The sequence below is a fragment of the Muntiacus reevesi genome, chromosome 2 (genome assembly GCF_963930625.1).
Source record: "Muntiacus reevesi chromosome 2, mMunRee1.1, whole genome shotgun sequence".
NCBI lineage: Eukaryota > Metazoa > Chordata > Mammalia > Artiodactyla > Cervidae > Muntiacus > Muntiacus reevesi.
In genome coordinates, this window is record NC_089250.1 from 158,945,505 (window position 1) to 158,964,698 (window position 19,194).

Below are 19,194 nucleotides of genomic sequence, written 5' to 3' on the forward strand. Positions count from 1 at the left end.
CTATGGAGGAGACTCAATTGCTAAATCTTGGCTCTTTCTCCCCGAGCTGGAAGATGGTTGGGTATCTTAAGGAAAGAGGCTCAAGCTATCTGGCTTAAGCATCACCAGTCAGCTTTGCTTTGAAATTATGGGGCATCAGGGACCCAGGATCTAGGCACACACTCCCCACCTGTTGGCAGACTTGGGACATTTGTGGTTTTGTTGTCTAATAACTGAGAACTAGAAAACCTGTCAAACTTTCTTCTGTGACCTTCTTATCATATGAGATGCATGTACCAGCCATCTTCTATCACAAATATTCTTATTACCCACCTACCATTTCCTGCACTGCCTAGTAAAAGGAAGAGAAGATACTTAAAATTTTATAGAACACCAAAGGTTTATTTAAAAATGAGCAAAGGGGCAAGAAATCTGAGTGAAAAATAATGATTTAAAAATCCATTATAATGTGCTTTGAACTAGAGTATTTACCATTAATACTAACACACTAACATCTATATAGGTGGCAAATTAACATGAGTTAAAAAGTTGAATGTTAAGAGCTTAATATTAAAAGTCGATTCTTAAGAACTCAATAAATACCCCCCAAATATGCCACAATTTATTATTTTACCCCTTCAAAATATTTAGCTCTCTGCCAATTTTCATTACATCTCTTACTCTGAAATTTTCAAGACAAGGTTGTATAATTTGTGGCAATGATAAGCACCTTCTTTAATAACCACAAAGAACCTGTTTCATTAATTTTCCACCACGGATGTTATGCTTTGAAATATTTGGTCTATCAAATTTCTAAAAATAGAAATTTTTAATTTCTAAAATAAAATTAATTTATATCTAAATAACAATAATATAATAAATAATGAACAGCTCTCTCTCTCTCTCTCCTCCTTTTTATTCTCTACTTAGTCCCTGTACTTCTTAAAACTTAGCCTTCCCTCCTATTTGTCCCTTCCCTAAACTTATAGGGAAAAGAAGACATATGCTAAAAAAAAAAAGAAAAAAAAAAAACTCATGAATCTTAAATGGGTATGTTCAGAGACACAAAGGTAAGTAGAATTCAATTATTTAACAATTAAAAAATAAAACTGCCAGAGCCTAGGAAAATATTCACTGGGCTCTACCATCTTCACATTGGGTGTTTTTCAATTTTCAACATATTATTCACATATTTAGAGGAAGCAAACATACAAAGAGTTTATGGAGACATTTGAGCTAAATGCCAATGGACTAATTCCAAAGAGTTCCCTCCAGATCTAAGATGCTTAAACCCCAAAGGTGAATGTCTCAGGCGTTCAATGCCATCACTAGAATCCCAAATCTGACTGCTGGAAAAAGTACACTTCTTGGGGGCCTGAGTTCCTTGGCCTGGTGCCTTGCTGCACATTTAGCTGTGTAGTTAATCTCCCAGAGCAGCGCCCACTGTGGCATGCCTGCTATTCTTTACCATCTGGAGCCTGGAGTTGATATTAGCCTGAACCACACATGCAGGAGAAAAGAAATTTTAAAAAGACAACTCTCATTCGCATTTAACTGAAATTGGTGGCAGAACAATGCGCCATGCTGTCTAGGCTTTTTACACATGTAAGAGAGCAAAGAACGGGTAAAATACAAACCTTCTCCTTTGTCTTCTGGTTCTCTGCTCTAAGGTCTTCATATTCACCTATCGCTAAAAGAAAAAAAGGAAAGAAATGTCACAATGCTATCAAAAGTTTACTGTGGAAAACCTGGGAACCCAACTAACCCTTACTGTCTATTTACTAGATTGGGGGTGGGGTGGAGAAGAGGCTACAGAAGATGGGCTCCTGCTTTAAAGAAAAAGGAAGAAAGAGAGACCAGAGCGGATGTGAGTCCCCTGAGCCAAATTTCAGTTCTCCTGGGTCACTAGGAAAACTTATGAGCCATAAATGCCCACGACAAGTCACTTCTCATCTCTGATGTTCAGCAATTGTGAAAGGAGACAGGTGGGTGTTCCTTGAAGTTCCTTCCAGCATGATCAGGCTGCGGTACTGTAATCAGAGGTGTATTTTTGAAAACTGACCTCCAGAAAATAAACTCAGTGTCACATATCTGCTCTACTCACAGACAAAAGTTTAGGCTATGAGCATTCAGCTAAGAACAATTATTTTCAGGCACTGCAAGATCATCAACCACGAAGCTATGACCAGATCCTAGCCAGATTCATTCCTCTAAGTTGCAAGAATATGGGAGTTGTTTGCAAATATACCCAACTATGTGGGGAAAGCAGCAGTTTTCTACTTAAAATCCTCTACTGCCAAAAAAATGATCAGAACCCCCGCATTCAACTTTTAGCCAAAGCACCATTTTTAGATATCCTCACAGTTGAGAATGTGATGTTCAGAGTTTATGGTGGGAAGAAAGAGAATGATCTAGGATTAATGATGGAGCAGAATGTCTAAGGTGGGCCCAGGAGAACTGCAGTCCACTCCCAGACCAGCACCATTTTGACTGGTACAAGAGAGCCAGGCAATAAGCAAGCTTGGATTTTTATACTTTGACTTAAAAAATTTAATTGGTGTTTATCTTCAAAACCTCAGTTTTGGTCTTCCTGGTGGCTCCGTGGTAAAGAATTCGTCTGCCAATGCAGGAGACACAGGTTCAATCCCTGGTCCTGGAGGATCCCACATGCCATGGAGCAACTAAGCCCGTGGGCCACAACTACTGAGCCTGTGCTCTAGAGCCCGGGCTCCGCAACTACTGAAGCCCACGTGTCTAGAGCTGTGTTCTGCAAAGAGAAGCCACTGCAATGAGAAGCCCATGCATGGCAACCAGAGAATAGCCCCAGCTCCCTGCAACTAGAAAAAAGCCCACCCAGCGATGAAGATCCAGCACAGCCAAAAATAAATAAATTAATTAACTTAAAAGCTCAGCTTTTCCTTAAAAAAAAAAAAAGAAAAAGACAGAGCTCTCTAAATCTACGAAGAACCTGAAGGCAGAAATTAAAAAATCTGAAACCTGTAGTTTTAAGGACATTCCAAATAATACAGTCATTAATGCTAGAGTGTATGATTCTAACCACTGGAGCAGACACCCCCAAAACAATTCATATAGTAAAGTACATGTCTGAAGAGTAGTTACCATGATGGCAGGACTGAAATCTTAAAATCCAATTCAAATAAACAAATATTTATGGGATTACACCATCAATGCCCAGAAGTTTTACCAACATTTCATCTAAATAAGAACTAACAGACAATTTTCATCAAAGCCACACCCAAAAAGAATCTTTGAAAATTAGCCCATAGATAGCTTAATGCATACATGTAAAGATATACCCCTTTTAAAAATAGTTTCAACAGAAAAGATTTGATTAATCATAGAGTGAAGCTCACCAGCTCCTTATCAGCTGCCATCATACAAACCCAAACAATGAGTATGAACTAAATTGTCCTCGGGTCTGAAAATTCAATAATGTCCCGTCCCTCCTTTTTTAACAAAAAGAAACAAGAACTAAGAGATTCTAAGACATTTGCACTTACATCACTGGGTAGTCTATGGTCATGGTCCCAAATCTTATTACTACATCTAATATTGTTTCAAAAAAAATAAATATTTTAGTGAGAGACTTTGCTTCAGTTTACTTGACATTCAAAAGTATTCTTAGATAAAGTTGAAAAATCAAAATTGATTTACTGCTCTATTCTTGATGACCTACATTACAGATATACAAAAAAAAAAAAGCAATAAAAAACCATGATCTCACACTGGCCTTAAGAAATTTTTTTTCCTATTTAAAACATTAGATAATGGCTTTAAAGGCCTTTTCAAAAAAACTGATACTGTTCTTCCATTCCACTGCCAATAGAGTCCAGACTTCCAATTACTGGGTCTTTATGAAAAGCATTAATTATGAACCCTTCACCTATCATATCTTAATGGAAACCACAGAAAATATGTTTTACATGACTGAATACAATTAAAAAAAAAAAATGACACCAGGTACCTGCCCAGGGGTAGAAAAAGTATGGGAAGAATTCAACCATTTAGTAGTGGGAAGGGGCACTTGGGGAATAGGACATAGAAACATTTACTCATATATTTCTATTTCTTTGAAATTAAAAAACCAAGCTCACTGCCCTAAACAATAGTCATATACACATATATCATAGTGGATACATATGCAACCCCATTTTAAGCAAAACTTGTAAACACTGTAGTGACCTACGTTATTCAGCTACTTCTTTTTTGGCAATGCCAAGGCATCACAGAGTAAGCCTTATCGTTTCACACCTGGCTCACAGCTTGAAAAACTTTTACCATGAATTGCACAACTCAAGTGATTTGATGACAGAAATCTTCCAAATGTTGAATTAATCAGCAAAAAAGAAGAAATTATTTTGACCAGCTCTTTCACGGGAAAGATACCTGCAGCTTGGGAAGACGTCATCCCTTAAAGTATATTTCACTATAAAGTCACATGGCACAGTAATTTAAAAGTGCAATCCAAGCACTTCACTTATCCACGGGCGTTGGGCAAATCGGTTTTTCTCTGAGTCTCAGATTCTTCATCTGGCATATAGGAATAACAACTGTACATCTGTCATAGTATTGTTACTAAGAGTAGGTGGACTAATATGTAAAATACAAGGACACTTGGGCATAGTAAATGTTCAACTGTTGCGACTTCCCTGGAGGTCTAGTGGCTAAGACTCCATGCTCCCAAGGCAGGAGGTCCAGGTTCGATCCCTGCTCAGGGAAGGAGATCCCACGTGCCACAGCTGAGCATTCACATGCATGCCTTAACTAAAGGACCCCATTTGTCACAAGTAAGATCAAAGATCCTGAGTTTTTGTTAAACCTGTTACTGTTACATCAAGGTATGTCAATCCTTACACAAGGTACGTGTATGACAAGAGGTTAGGATGCTCCCTAACACCCTTCAGTCTCAGGCTAACTTCTGTCATACGTGACCTGAAAGATGGCAACATTTCTGAAATGCTAAGTACTATTACCCTCCCCAAATAAAAGGAGCAGGGGAGGGGTGCTAAAGATCAATTGTAGTTTGTGCAGTAAGAAAACAGAAGGTGCCAAAGAAGTGTGGGCATGTCTGAAGCTGTACTTTTCAATCCTGGCTGCATGATAGAATCACCTGAGGAGCTTTTAAATCCTACAGCTGCCTAATGCCCTCTCCACCTACCCCCAACCCAAGATTCTGATTTAACTAGGTGGACCTTGAACAGCCATATTTTTTTTATAAGAAGTAAGCACCCCAGGTGATTTTAATGTGCAGCCAAAGAACAGACTCACTACATAGGAGAATGGAATGGAAGAAAAAGGAAGACGTGGAGAAAACAAGGAGAATATCAGGCAAAGCACGTGTTTCAAGAATCATGCTGGTTTTCTATTTTCTAACCCCCTAATGCCAAGAAAGGGAATTTTCTTTCCAAACTGCAGACCATGCCATAGCCATTCCAGGAAGCAGCTGAGGAGACTTAGTTGTTTGAGAAACATGACAACTAAAGTCATAATTACAGGCCACTAACACCTCTGGCTAGGATGAACGACAATCAGTTTGCCTGGACCTTTTCCAATTTTAGCATTTGAGAGTCCAGTGCCCCTCTCAGTCCCAGGAAACCTAACCACCCCATCCCAGCCTTAGCTCCAGATCAGTATTTCCAACCATTATGAAAGACCTGCACTGTCAAATCTGGTAGCCACTGGCCACGTGTGGCTACTTACATTTAAGTTAACCAAAATGAAATAAAACTTAAAATGCAGCTCTCCAGCTGCTCAAGAGCTACACGTGGCTAGTGGCTACCACTGTGGACAGTGAACACAGAACACTTCCATCACAGCTCGAAGTTCTACTGGACAGTATTTCTGGACATCTCTGCCCAAATACCTTACAAGCACCTCAAACTCAACATGTTAGAAAGGGAACTCATCAATTAAATTTTGCCCAAACACCCTACTTCCTGTATGCATGACCATCATCTACCTAGTTCTTAAGCTAGTATCACAGCACCACCCTTGATTCCCCACCTCCCCCTCACCACCAAAGGATCTTCGAACTGCTCAGATCTCAAAATGTCTTTCCAATCTGCCCTATCCTCTGTAGCCAGTGCCTCTTTCAAACTGTGATGCTGGAGAAGACTCTTGAGAGTCCCTTTGACAGCAAGGAGATCAACCCAGTCAATCCTAAAGGAAATCAACCCTGAATATTCATTGAAGAACTGATGCTGAAGCTCCAATATTTTGGCCACCTGATGCGAAGAGCCTATGCACTGGGAAGGACCCTGCGGCTGGGAAAGATTGAAGGCAGGAGAAGGAGGTGACAGAGGATGAGATGGCTGGATGGCATCACCAACTCAATGAACATGAGCTTGAGCAAACTCCAGAAGACAGCAAAGGATAGGGGAGCCTGGTGTGCTGCAGACCATGGGGTCACAATGAGTCAGACATGACTTAGCGACGGAACAACAACTCCTCTAGCCTCCATATATACCAAGTTCATTCTTTACAAAATAGTTAGCATTATAACAAAGCAATCTGGTTATTTCATTCTCTTGTTTAAAAGCTACCAAAGATGTTAGCTTCACATCTGGGACCCCCACTTTCCTCTCCTCTCTCCATTCAGAGACCACAACTCACTCAATCACCCCCAAACCTCCAACACTTCCCTAAACCCTCTAAGACCTTTCATGTGCTATTGTCTTTACAAATATTTTCCCCTCTGTCTACAAGGTCTTCCCTTCCCCATCTTCCCTACATCCTCCTTTTCAGTGCAATTCAACTGTCATTTCTTCTAAGAAACTCTCCCCATATACCATGGGCAAAAATCAGCATTTATAGTGACTTCCCAGGTGGCTCAGATGGTAAAGAATCTGCTTGCAATGCAAGAGACCCAGGTTCAATCCCTAGATTGGAAAGATCCCCTGGAGAAGGGCATAGCAATCCACTCCAGTGTTCTTGCCTAGGAGAATCCCATGAACAAAGGAACCTGGCAGGCTATCGTTCATGGGGTCGCACAGAGTCAGACACAGCTGAGTGAGTAACACTTTCACTTTCACCAGTGTATACTGTTCACATCTCTCTACTGGAGCATCCACATGCAACATCAATAAGTTGTCTGAAAATAGGTCTGTTTTCTTGCCTTTTCTCCCACTCAATTCACTGCTATAAACCTCACACTCAGCTGAATACCAAGCCAGAGTCCATACCTATATTGAATGAATGGCTGGTTCACATAAATCTATGATGTAGAGAAATTAAGCCAAATATTAACATCCGCTTTTTAAATGTGAAGATACAAATGCATAAAAAGTCAACCCCCACAGTAAGAAATGGTGGAAGCAGAAACCAGTTTACTGATTCACAAAGTCAGCCGTGCAAAAACCATTTCTGAGCGTTACTGTGTGTGATGTGCGCTGTGCTTAGCTGCACAGTCACGTCTGACTCTTGGTGACCCCATGGGCTGTGCCCGCCAGGCTCCTGTCCATGGGGATTCTCCAGGCAAGAATACTGGAGTGGATTGCCATTTCCTTCTCCAGGGGATCTTCCCGACCCAGGGATCGAACCCGGTCTCCCCCATTGCAGGTGGATTCTTTACCATCTGAGCCACCAGGGAAGCCCAAGCACTAGACAAGAAATAACCCTCTCGGGTGAAGACTGTGTTTTTATCCATCCATTGTGCCCTCTTCTAGCACAATGCCTGACATATAGCAGGCACTTGACAAGTGAGTGAGTGAAAGTCACTCAGTTGTATCTGACTCTTTGTGACCCCATGGACTATACAGTCCCTGTAATTCTCCAGGTCAGAATACTAGAGGGGGTAGCCTTCTCCTTCTCCAGGGGATCTTCCCAACCCAGGGATCAAACCCAGGTCTCCAGCACTGCGGGCGGATTCTTCACCAGCTGAGCCACAGGGGAAGCCCAAGAATACTGGAGTGGGTAGCCTATCCCTTCTCCAGCAGCTTCCCCACCCAGGAATCGAACCAGGGTCTCCTGCACTGCAGGCAGATTCTCTACCACCTGAGCTATCAGGCATTTGATAAATGTGTGCTAAATTCAGGAAGAAGGATGAACGGACCTAGGTCTTTACATGAACAACTTGTGCAAGAGCACATACTTTCCTCCCCAAACTAAAAGGGCCTCTTGCATCATATGTTACAACAAGATACTTTAGAAAAATGAAGCTTTAAAAAGCCATCAAATATAACCAAAAGGAAAAAAAAAAAAACACTGCCTCATGAGATCATCTAATATATACTCTCATCTGTTGAGTCTGCATCTCTGAAACCCACAGAGCCTTGAAACATCTCTCACTAATGGGGTATAAGGACATGAGTCATAAGAGATAATGTTCAATTAGGACATTATTCCCTTCTCCACACATCCCAATAGGTCCTGCTCTTAAAGACAGAATAGAAAGAGAAGTCATTTATACCTCAGTTGTCAACGAAAGCATTAGAAGAGCCAGGGAAAACACTGCTAGAAAACCTAATCAAAAGCAAAGGTGAGACATTTCATGTCTAAAAAGAAGTCACAGCAAACCTGAAAGTCAATCTTTACCTGACAGAACACGCAGTACAGCGCTCAGGATTTAATGGTGCTTAAGAAGTAATCTCAATAAACTATATTAAGGACTTCAAGTTAACCACCAAAAAGGAAGGAAACTAGGTAACTTTAAAATACATTTATTAGCCTGGTTTCTGGTCTGGCATTTAAGGAGCTTGTAAGCTGACACTGTGGTTCTCACAACAACAACCAAAAAAGCTGAATAAACAAAATCAACAACTCTTCTTAGATCCATGAGAGAACCGAAGACACGGGGCAAACTGCTACTCTAAAAATCAGAGATACACTCAGGGAGATACAGAGGTCACAGCCTAGTGGAGAGGCAGCCAAGGTACAAAATCCCCTCCTGGGCCAAGCCAGGGGAAGAAAAATCAAACTGTAACTGACAAACTGCTAGAGGTTCAGTTGCAACAAGTTTGAAAGTTAAAAACTCCAGGTGAGGGCCAGTGTTAGGAAGCCCTGACACTTCTGTGAGTTCTACCTCCAGGTATGCTACCGGGACCTCACAGTGAATACTGAGAAAAATTCCCTACTGGTTTTGGCAGGGGACAGGAAAAGTATCCATAATGAAATACGCCCAGAGCCTTCTGCTCTTCTTAACAAGGCCTTCCCTCAAGGGAAATTCTTTTATCAGAGCCTAACAGATTGAAGAGACTGTAATAACCACTTCCAACCCTTTGTAGTCTTGTCTCACCAACAGGGAAAACTAAAACTAGAAGCACTTATGAAAGTCGAAGCCTGGGGCATAACTCACCGAAGAAACACGGAGACCCTATACCAGGACTCTTCCCTTCCCCCTACCTCACCACCACATGAATGTTTACAGCCGCTTTATTCATAACTGCCAGAACTCAGAAGCAAACATCATGCTCATCAACAAGTGAATGGAGAAACTGACAATGGTACACCCATACAATGGGGTATTATTCAGTGATAAAGAGAAATAAATGCGCTCTCAAGCACAAAAGACACTTAGGAAGCCTACAGGCACATTGCTAAGTGGAAGAAGCCAATCGGAAAATGCTACATTCTCTACAATTTCAAATAAATAACAGGACGGAAAAAGCAAAACTGACGGAGCCAGCAAAAAGATGGGTGGCTGCCAGGATTTCCAGGGTGACGTAAGAGGAATGAACAGGTAGAACAGAGGAAGTTTTTGGAGCAGTGAAATTATTCTATTTGATAAATGTTATGATGGGTACATGTCATACATTTGTCTAAATCCGCAGAATGTGCAACATAAAAAAATAAACCCTAATGCAAACTATGGACCTTAGTTAATAATAATGCATCAATACCGGCTCATCGATTCTAAGAACTGCAGTACAGTTCTGTAGTACAACAATCTGTACTACACTAATATAAAATGATAATGATAGAAAAAAGTGGGGGGAGATAAGGGATTATGCGGGAATTCTCTGTACTTTCTGTTCCATTTTTCTATAATCTAAAACTGCTCCCCAAAGTCTTACGTAAAAAAACAAGTACATATACATATATGTGTGTGTGTGTATGTATGTGTGTGTATCAGTCTCAGAATTATACCCTGAATTACACCATACAGGATCTGAGATAGAATCAAGTAACTGAAAGGATCCTAATGTATTACTGTCCACTGTATCATACAAAAATTTCAAAACTCATGTTTTAATGTTTACAATACTTAGATATTTCAATTTAAAAAAATAAATGAAATAAAATGCTTAGCCAGCATGAGAAGCAGAGAAAACCAAAAGCAGTGTTCCTTCCACGTTTTAAAGCGAAGCTTGGCTGTCTTAACAGCTCTGAATAAAATCTACAGCACAACAAAGTTTAAAATACACAGACTTTGGGGATTTAACAGTTCCACTCCTGAGAATTCTTCCTACAGCTGCACTTACAGCTATATGTGTACAAGGATGTGAGCATTACTGTTTTTAATAAATTTTGATTTTATAAACTTTAGATCCGTAGCAAAACTGCCTACATAGTAGAGCTCCCATAAACCTTACACTCAGTTTCTCCTATTATTAATATCTTACATTATTGTGTTACTTTTCTTTCAATTAATGGACGAATACTGACACACTATTGTGAACTAAAGTCCATACCTTATTTCCTTAGCTGTTATCTAGCGCTCCACTTTTGTCCCAGGAGCACTCAGATGCCACACCATATCTAGTTGTCGTGTCTCCTTAGACACATCCTGCTGTTGTTCAGTTGCTCCGTCATGTCCGGCTCTGCAATCTCATGGCCTGCAGCACACCAGGCTTCCCTGACCTCTCCCAGAGTCTGCTCAAACTCATATCCACTGAGAATCTAGGCTGTGACGAATTTCGCAGACTTTCCTTGTTTTCGATAATTCTGACTGTTTTGAGGACCAGTGATCAGATATTTTGTAGGACGTTCCTTAACGTGAGATGTTGTCCTCAATCAACTTGGACTACAAGTTCTTAGGAAAGGATTACAGGTGAAGCGCCATTTTCATCAACTCTTATTAGAGGTACATACATACGATCCTGAATGCATGCTTAGTCATGTTCAACTCTGTGAGCCCCTGGGCTGCAGCCCACCAGGCTCCTCTGTTCATGGGATTTCTCAGGCAAGAATACTGGAGTGGACTGCCATTTCCTCCTCCAGGGGATCTTCCTGAACCAGGGATAGAACCTGTGTCTCTTGCGTCTCCTGCACAAGGTGGATTCTTAACCCCTGTGCCACTTGGAAATCCCCACTCCCACACACACACACAAAAAAAAGACTCCTTTGGAGAATATAATAAAGACTGGGAAACAATGAGTTATAAGGAGTAGGTAATTGTACTTTTCAGTCCATATGCTTTTTTCTTCTATAAGCATATGTTTACTCTTACATCTAACAACAACAACGAAAAGGTAAGACTGATCTACCTAATTACAGAGTTAAGATGGGAATACCAGACCACCTTAACTATCTCCTGAGAAATCTTTATGCAGGTCAAAAAGCAGAACCAGACATGGAAAAAAGTCAGAACCAGACATGGAACAATGGCTTGGTTCCAAACTGGGAAAGGAGTACGTCAAGGCTGTATATTGTCACTCTGCTTATTTAACTTATATGCAGACTACATCACGCGAAATGCCAGACTGGATAAAGCACAAGCTGGAATTAAGATTGCTAGGAGAAATATCAATAACCTCAAATATGCAGATGACACCCCCGTAATGGCAGAAAGCAAAGAGGAACTAAAGAGCCTCTTGATGAAAGTGAAAGAGAAGAGTGAAAAAGCTGGTTTAAAACTCAACATTTAAAAAATGAAGATCATGGCATCTGGTCCCATCACTTCATGTCAAATAGATGGGGAAACAACGGAAACAGTGACGGACTTTATTTTCTTGGGCTCCAAATGACCACAGATGGTGACTGCAGTCATGAAGTCAAAAGATGCTTTTCCTTGGAAGAAAAGCTATGATCAACCTAGACAGTATATGAAAAAGCAAAGACATTACTTTGCCAATAAAGGTCCGTCAAGTCAAAGCTTTGGTTTTTCCAGGAGTCACGTATGGATGTGAGAGTTGGACCATAAAGAAAACTGAGTGATGAAGAAATGATGCTTTTGAACTGTGGTATTGGAGAAGACTCAAGATCAGTCTTGAATATTCATTGAAAGGACTGATGCTAAAGCTAAAACTCCAATACTTTTGCCAGCTGATACAAAGAACTAACTCATTAGAAAAGACTCTGATGCTGGGAAAGACTGAAGGCAGGAGGAGAAGGGGACAACAGAGGATGAGATGGTTGGATGGCATCACTGACTCGATGGACATGAGTCTGCATAATCTCTGGGAGTTAGTGATAGACAGGGAAGCCTGGTGTGCTGCAGTCCATGGGGTCGCAAAGAGTTGGACATGACTGAACAACTGAACTGAACTGAACAGTGAAATTCTGACTAGACCATCTAGTTCCTCAGGCCATGCGGAATGTCCATATCAAGACAAGTAACCCAACTGAGGTCTCTTCAGCAGTGGCTCAAAAACTTTAGGAAAATGCCTTTTCAATATATACTCTGATTTACAAAAAATCATATGGCCCACAAAGCCTAAAATATTTATCTCTGTCATTTATAGAAAAAGTCTGTTGACCCCTGATCTCTAGTATATTAGCTTAAAATTTTTTTTTGGCTTATTCATACAGTGGATGAGCAATCTATCTTAGGGTTCTGGAGACCAGAAGTGCAAAATAGGTTTCACTGAGCTAAAATCCACGTGTCAGCAGAGCTACGCTCCTTCTAGAAGCTCGAGGGGAAAATCCATCTCCTTGCCTTTTCCATTTTGTGGAGCCGGTTCACAGGCTTCCCAGGTGGCTCAAATGGTAAAGAATCTGCCTGTCAATGCACAGGACATGGGTGACGTGGCTCAATCCCTGGGTTGGGAAGATCCACTGGAGGAAGAAATGGCAGCCCACTCCAGTATTCTTGCCTGGGAAATCTCATAGACAGAGGAGCCTGGTGGGCTACAGTCCATGGGGTCACTAAGAGTCAGACATGACTGAGCAACTGAGCACAAAGCAAACAAATGAACTACAACCATATGCAACAATATTAATAAACATCATACATATAATGAGTAAAAGAAGACAGAAGCAAGCAATACATACTGTATGCTTCCACTTCTGTAAATTTCGGAAACTTGCAAAACTTATGTTTGGTGGTATTGAATATCTTTGGTTAGAGGAAGCTGAAGGTATTTGGAGGGGTTATGAGGGGCTTCTGGAAATGTTCTGATTTAAGTGTTGTTAGAAACATATTTGCTTTTTAAAAGTAATTCACTGAGATGCTCATTTCTAATTTGTGGACTTTCCTCAATCTATACTTTGTTGTAAAAGCAAAAAGGTTAAAAATAAATCTTATAAAAATGTAACCAGATGAAGAAAAATAAATTTACCAGCCTTTTCACAGACAACTCAGTAAGTATGTATATTCCCTGGCTATTTCAGACACAGGTGGCCCCTGGACCACACTTAGTAAATAGTGGTATAAAGTCAAGTTTGCACTTGACACCAAGGCAACCAGTTAGTCCCAAACAGCTTTCTAGGGACTGACTTTGTATGGATCTGAGATTGATAATGCTTCAGTTTTGCACACTAATATGGTAATCGTGGGGACTGAAGACAACAGCTTCAGTCCCTTTTGTCAAAATAATGCTCTAGCTACTTTCTAACCTAGAAGCCAAAGGAACACTGGAAGAAGCCTCTTTTAATTACTATCTCAGCCTTAAGAATAAGCTTGACTAAATTTCCATCTGAACTTTGAGCGCTGGTTCAATAATTTTGGAGAAAATGATACCAGCTCTCAAGGTGAAAGGTTATCCTGCCTTAAAACCAGTTATCTTGCCATTTAAAAGCGTTAGTCCAAGACTAGCCCATAATTTTTATTTATTTGTTGGTGGTGGTCTTATGTCAGAACATCAGTTTTACTAAGTGGCAGTCATTCTCTACAAAATTCCTCCACAAGATCCAAATGATATGGCATTATGATGGTGACAGTTTAGTGGACATCTGCTGTTTGTGTCTGCCCAGCCTGCACGTCCCTCTTCTGGTAGTGGCACATCATTCTATTTTGGACTATTCCAAACCTTTGGTCTTTGTGGAGGCTGCCAATCAAGATGCCCTGCTCTTCCTTGGCCAGAGGATTTTAAATACATGACCCAAATGAAGCCACCATCTCTAGACTAGGAACTTGATGAGCACAGACAAGGTTTTTTGCATCTCTGATGCCTAGCACAGTGCCTGGCTATGAATATTCAGTGTATGTGGGCTGAATGAAATACAAAGAAAATCATGTACCTTAAACAAATGCTGAGCTAAGTCTATCATTTCCCAGCAGAATTCTGGAAGGGGAGCAAATTGTAACATGTTTTGTAAGAAAAATGTCCACTTTAGTAAGCTAGGAAATATGCATTGGAAATAGTATCCCAAGTTGCCATTTCTCAGTGCATTAAAGATGTCAATCAGTCCAAAAAATAAATAAATAAAGTCCCCCAAAAGACAAAAGGAGAATTACCTCATTACCTCAACATCTGCTTGAACATAAGCAATCGCACACTGGCTAATTTTTTTTAAAGGGACATAATATAACTTTCTAGAAAGACATAATATAGCTAATTATACCATTCACTAGAAGAGAACATACAATGTTTTGAAGTAATTCAGAAGAGGGTGTGATTTATAAGACATAGAGCTTAGGGAATGGTAAGTATAAATTAGAGATTGTTCGTATTATGACAGACTCCGTCATTACATTTCACAACTTTTGTCAAAAGCAACCTTATTCACCACACCACTAAAGGCTTCACATTAGGGAAGGCTGCTGTCAGCTCTGCCATTCACAGTGGATTAGAACTTTCTTTCTGAACACCCTCCTGAAGAATGGGTGCAAATTTCAGACTTAAAACACAAGGGAAGGAATGATACGATGAAACCTAAATGGTCAATAAACATGTAAAAAAAGATTTCAAACCTCACTAATAACCAGGTCAAACACATTTTTAAAGGTTTACCATTTTTGTTCATCAGCTAGGCAAAAATTGAGCAAACTGTCAAGATGTCAACAAAGACTACATTGGTCGGTGTTGACCAACACGTTGGAAAATGGACACTGCTAAGGGGAATGTGAACTGGTACAGTCATCTGAGGTGGGCAAGGGGGCATTTCTGCAATGTCTAGCAAAACTTTATATGTATATGCCCTCTAAGCCAACAAAACAGGTCTAAAAATCTATCCTAGAACAACAAACTTTTAATTGTACAAACTGATCTATATGATTATTTGATTAATGACTGTCTACTAGACATTAAACTTGTCTGTCTGGTTCACAATCTTCTCTCCCAGTGCCTAGTACATGGGCCTCACATGTGATAGGTACATGGTATTTGTCAAGGGAGTAAATGAATATGATTACTCAACATTAAAAAAAAAAAAGCTTTTAATCAATAATGGTTCTTGTTCACACTAACGAGAGGTAGTGGAATTATTCAAAATGTCAACAGGCAGTAAAAAGTACTGTTTACTTTCAAAAATAAATCACATACATCAGCTTACAAAACTGATCACAATATTGGTAACAGTCCAAACACCTAGATGCCTGTTTTTCCACCTCAAATCCCTAGCTTCCCAAGTTAGTTCTGTAGGTTCAACAGCAACAAAACACTCTTGAAACAAGTCAATTGCTATCGAAATCTATGGTGGGGTGATGTTAAGTCACTCAGTTCATGCCCAACTCTTTGTCCACTGACAAATAAACACCCCCATTTTGAAACGTATAAAAATTATACTGTGGGCTGTAAAAGAAATCCCAATATCTGTGTAACCGGACTCAATATCCTTTAAAAAAAAAAAAAAGTGTACTCTTTAAGAAACACAAATTTCAAAGTCCAGCTGTTCTACCCTCTCTGACGTGCCTTAATTGAAGAAATATATCCTCTAAAAATACAATGCACAGATTTCCCAATATAATTGGAAAAAGAACCAGAAACTTAAGAATCATTCCTTTTCCTCAGCTCTCAAATCCAACACAGAGATAGAGACGTGTCCCAAAATCAAATATAAATAACTTGTGGATTATGTGTATTGTTAAATTACTCTTGAAATTATATATAGAATAAAAAGAAGTGAAATTTTAAATTTTAACATTATTTGAAAACTGACCTTTCAACAAAAGATCTGATATCCACTGACAGATACCATTGTTAATAAAAGTTTCAACAGTCTAGAAAATGAGTTGAGACAAGTATGTTGGTGGTGCATGTGCGTGTTCAGTTGCTCAATCATGTCCGACTCTTTACGACTCTATGGACTGTAGCATGCCAGGCTCCTCTGTCCATGGGATTTCCCAGGCCAGAACACTGGAAGGGGTTGCAACTTCCTCCTCTGGGGGATCTTCTCGACCCAGAAATCAAACCCACGTCTCCTGCATCTCCTACATTGCAGGTGGATTCTTTATCACTGAGCTACAAAGAACCCCTTATGTTGGTGGGGGTTGGTATTATTAGCAATAAAATACTAATAAAATCCAGCCCCTCACTAAAACACTTGAGAAATTCCAGATGAAGGCATTGTGCCCACCCACTAGACTAATCAAGGATGGGAGCTGAAGGTACTAGGAAGGCAAAAGCCATTAACATGTATCCAGCACTTTTCAGATGCTGGATACCACAGAGAAATGTGTTGTGGAGAGGTTAAATAACTTTTGCAATGGAAACAATGATAACAGTGACAGACTTTATTTTCTTGGGTTCCAAAATCACTGCACATGGTGACTGCCACCATGAAATTAGAAGACACTTGCTCCTTGGAAGAAAAGCTATGACCAACCTAGACAGCATATTAAAAAGCAGAGACATCACTTTGCCAACAAAGGTCCATCTAGTCAAAGCTGTGGCTTTTTCAGTAGTCATGTATGGATGTGAGACTTGGACTATAAAGAATGCTGAGCACTGAAGAATTGATGCTCTTGAACTGTGGTGTTGGAAAAGACTCTTGAGAGTCCCTTGGACTGCAAGGAGATCAAACCAGTCAATCCTAAAGGAAATCAGTCCTGAATATTCATTGGAAGGACTGATGCTGAAACTCCAATACTTTGGCCAACTAATGTGAAGAACTGACTCAGTGAAAAGGATCCTGATGTGGGGAAAGATTGAAGGCAGGAGGAGAAGGGGATGACAGAAGATAAGATGGTTGGATGGCATCACCGACTCGATGGACATGAGTTTGAGCAAGCGCTGGGAGTTGGCAATGGACAGGGAAGCCTGGCGTGCTGCAGTCCATGGGGTCACAGAGTCGGACATGACTGAGCGACTGAACTGAAATAATTTCCCCAAGGTCACCCAGTTACTAAATAGTCATGATGAGATTTGTTTTCAGGAATGTGGACCCAAGAGGGATCCATTTACCCTATGAACAGCTTGTTTGTGGTCTCAGGAAGCAACAGGTCTTAGCATTGGACAGATCTCGTGACATCATCTGGTTTAGCTCTTGCCTGTAGTCAAGTAAGGCTTGGTTAACCATAAGATCCATAAAAGAGAAGTGGCTCTCCCAAGTTCACAGAGTTGGTGAGTTGAGTCAAGAGAAGTGAAAAAGCTGGGACTAAATACCAGGATTCACCACAAAGCAGGGCCCCTTCCACAACCTGGTCGTGTCAGCAAGTTATTTAGAAAAAAAAAGTATATTCCCACACATTTTTACTTCCTAAATTTGTATGGTTCCTCTCTTTCTTGACCTGTATTCTCAGGCCACCTTTGGTCAGGGACATAATCATTATAAGTTGAAAAGGTGTTCGGTTCACATGCGATCTTAATTTGGCTTTGTTCAGAGGTGTGGTGAAGCAATGAAAATGACTGACTAAAACTGTTACTTACTAGGATATTAAAATAGTTCTGCATCTAGTTACCCGGCAGTGTAGAAATGCAGGTTACAAGGCCTGGCTTTTCTGCGAACCAGAGCCAAGTCCTAAATCAAGAAGCCCTACACCATCAGGGTGCCGCCTCACCGGCGAATCCACTGCTAGAAATGGGAAGCGATAAAGCACACCGTGGCCTGCAAATCCCAGCTGGGGAAGGAAAGAGGAACTAGGCCAAGCCAGAATGAAAAGCTGGAGAAAGGCTGTCAAACCGCGCGGCAGGCCTCCCAGCGCCAATGTGCAAGGGTGGGGCCGGGGCCGGGGCGCCAGGCCAGCGGGGCTGCCCACACCGCGCCCTCTCCACGACACCCAGCCCCACTCGCCTCTCCCGCGTGGCACGGGGGGGACCGTGGGACCGTGTCCGCGCCGAACCCCCGTCCCTTCCCCTAAACCCCCATCTCCAGCTAAAGCCACCAACGGGGAAGCGCTTCCCGCACGGCCCGGCGCGACCCTCCGGGGCGCAGGCACGTTAACCCTCTGTCCCGGGGCTCGCCCAAGCGCGCGGGGCGCGGCGCACGCCTCTCCCCGGGGTGACGGTGGCGGCTGAGCCCCCTCCCGCCCGGCTCCCACCCGGCTCCCACCCGCTCCACACCCGGCGCCCCGGAGCCGTCCCCGCCCACGGGCCGCGGCCGCCCGCACCTGGCGGCTACGCGCCCGCCTACCTTGCTCCTTCAGGCTGGAGATGAGCTGCAGCTGCTTCTCTTCTTCCGAGCTGTTCATTTTGGCAGGTGGGGCCGGGAATAAAAGGAAAGGAGGGAGAGGAGAGGGGGTGCAGCGGGGGTGTAGAGGGGGAAGAAAAAAGCAAGATGCCGCTGGCGGGCGGCTTCGCTACCCGGAAGTTGGATTTGCTCCCGCTCCTCCTCCTCCTCCTCCTGCAGGCGCGGGGCGCGCGGGTGAGATCATCCCAGCGCACCTACTCCACGGCCTCGGCGGCTTTACCTGCCGGCGGGCGGAGAGGCGGGGAGGGGGGCGGAGACAAGCCGGCAGCCCCGGGGGCAGCGGGGAGGGGTGGGGACGCCGGAGGCACTCTCGGTGACCACGGGACTGTCCACCCTGCTAGCCCGCGGCGGCCGCCGACACTCGGCTTCCTCCGCAGCCCAGGCCGGCGCCGCAGGATGCGCGGGTGGGAGGGCGTGCGCGGGCCCTGCGTTGAGGTGGCGCTGACTGGTTCCTGCACCCCCGTCTCCGCCTGCATCCCCCTTGTCCGCCTCCACCCTCCTTTTGGACCCCCACCCCCACCCCGGGCC

General features: G+C 42.3%; 1 protein-coding gene across 1 annotated transcript in view; it reads right to left on the bottom strand.

The window, feature by feature from the left end:
* SHTN1 (shootin 1) overlaps window positions 1-18,839 on the bottom strand; it is a 101,970-nt gene extending 83,131 nt beyond the window's left edge. Inside the window, exons 1-2 of the mRNA XM_065923404.1 lie at window positions 18,610-18,839; window positions 1,617-1,669 (exon numbers count right to left, since the gene is read on the bottom strand). Of these exons, the coding sequence (XP_065779476.1) occupies window positions 1,617-1,669; window positions 18,610-18,667 (111 nt within the window). The 5' untranslated portion in view covers window positions 18,668-18,839. The remainder of the gene's footprint in view (window positions 1-1,616; window positions 1,670-18,609) is intronic.
* Window positions 18,840-19,194: the final 355 nt, after the last annotated feature.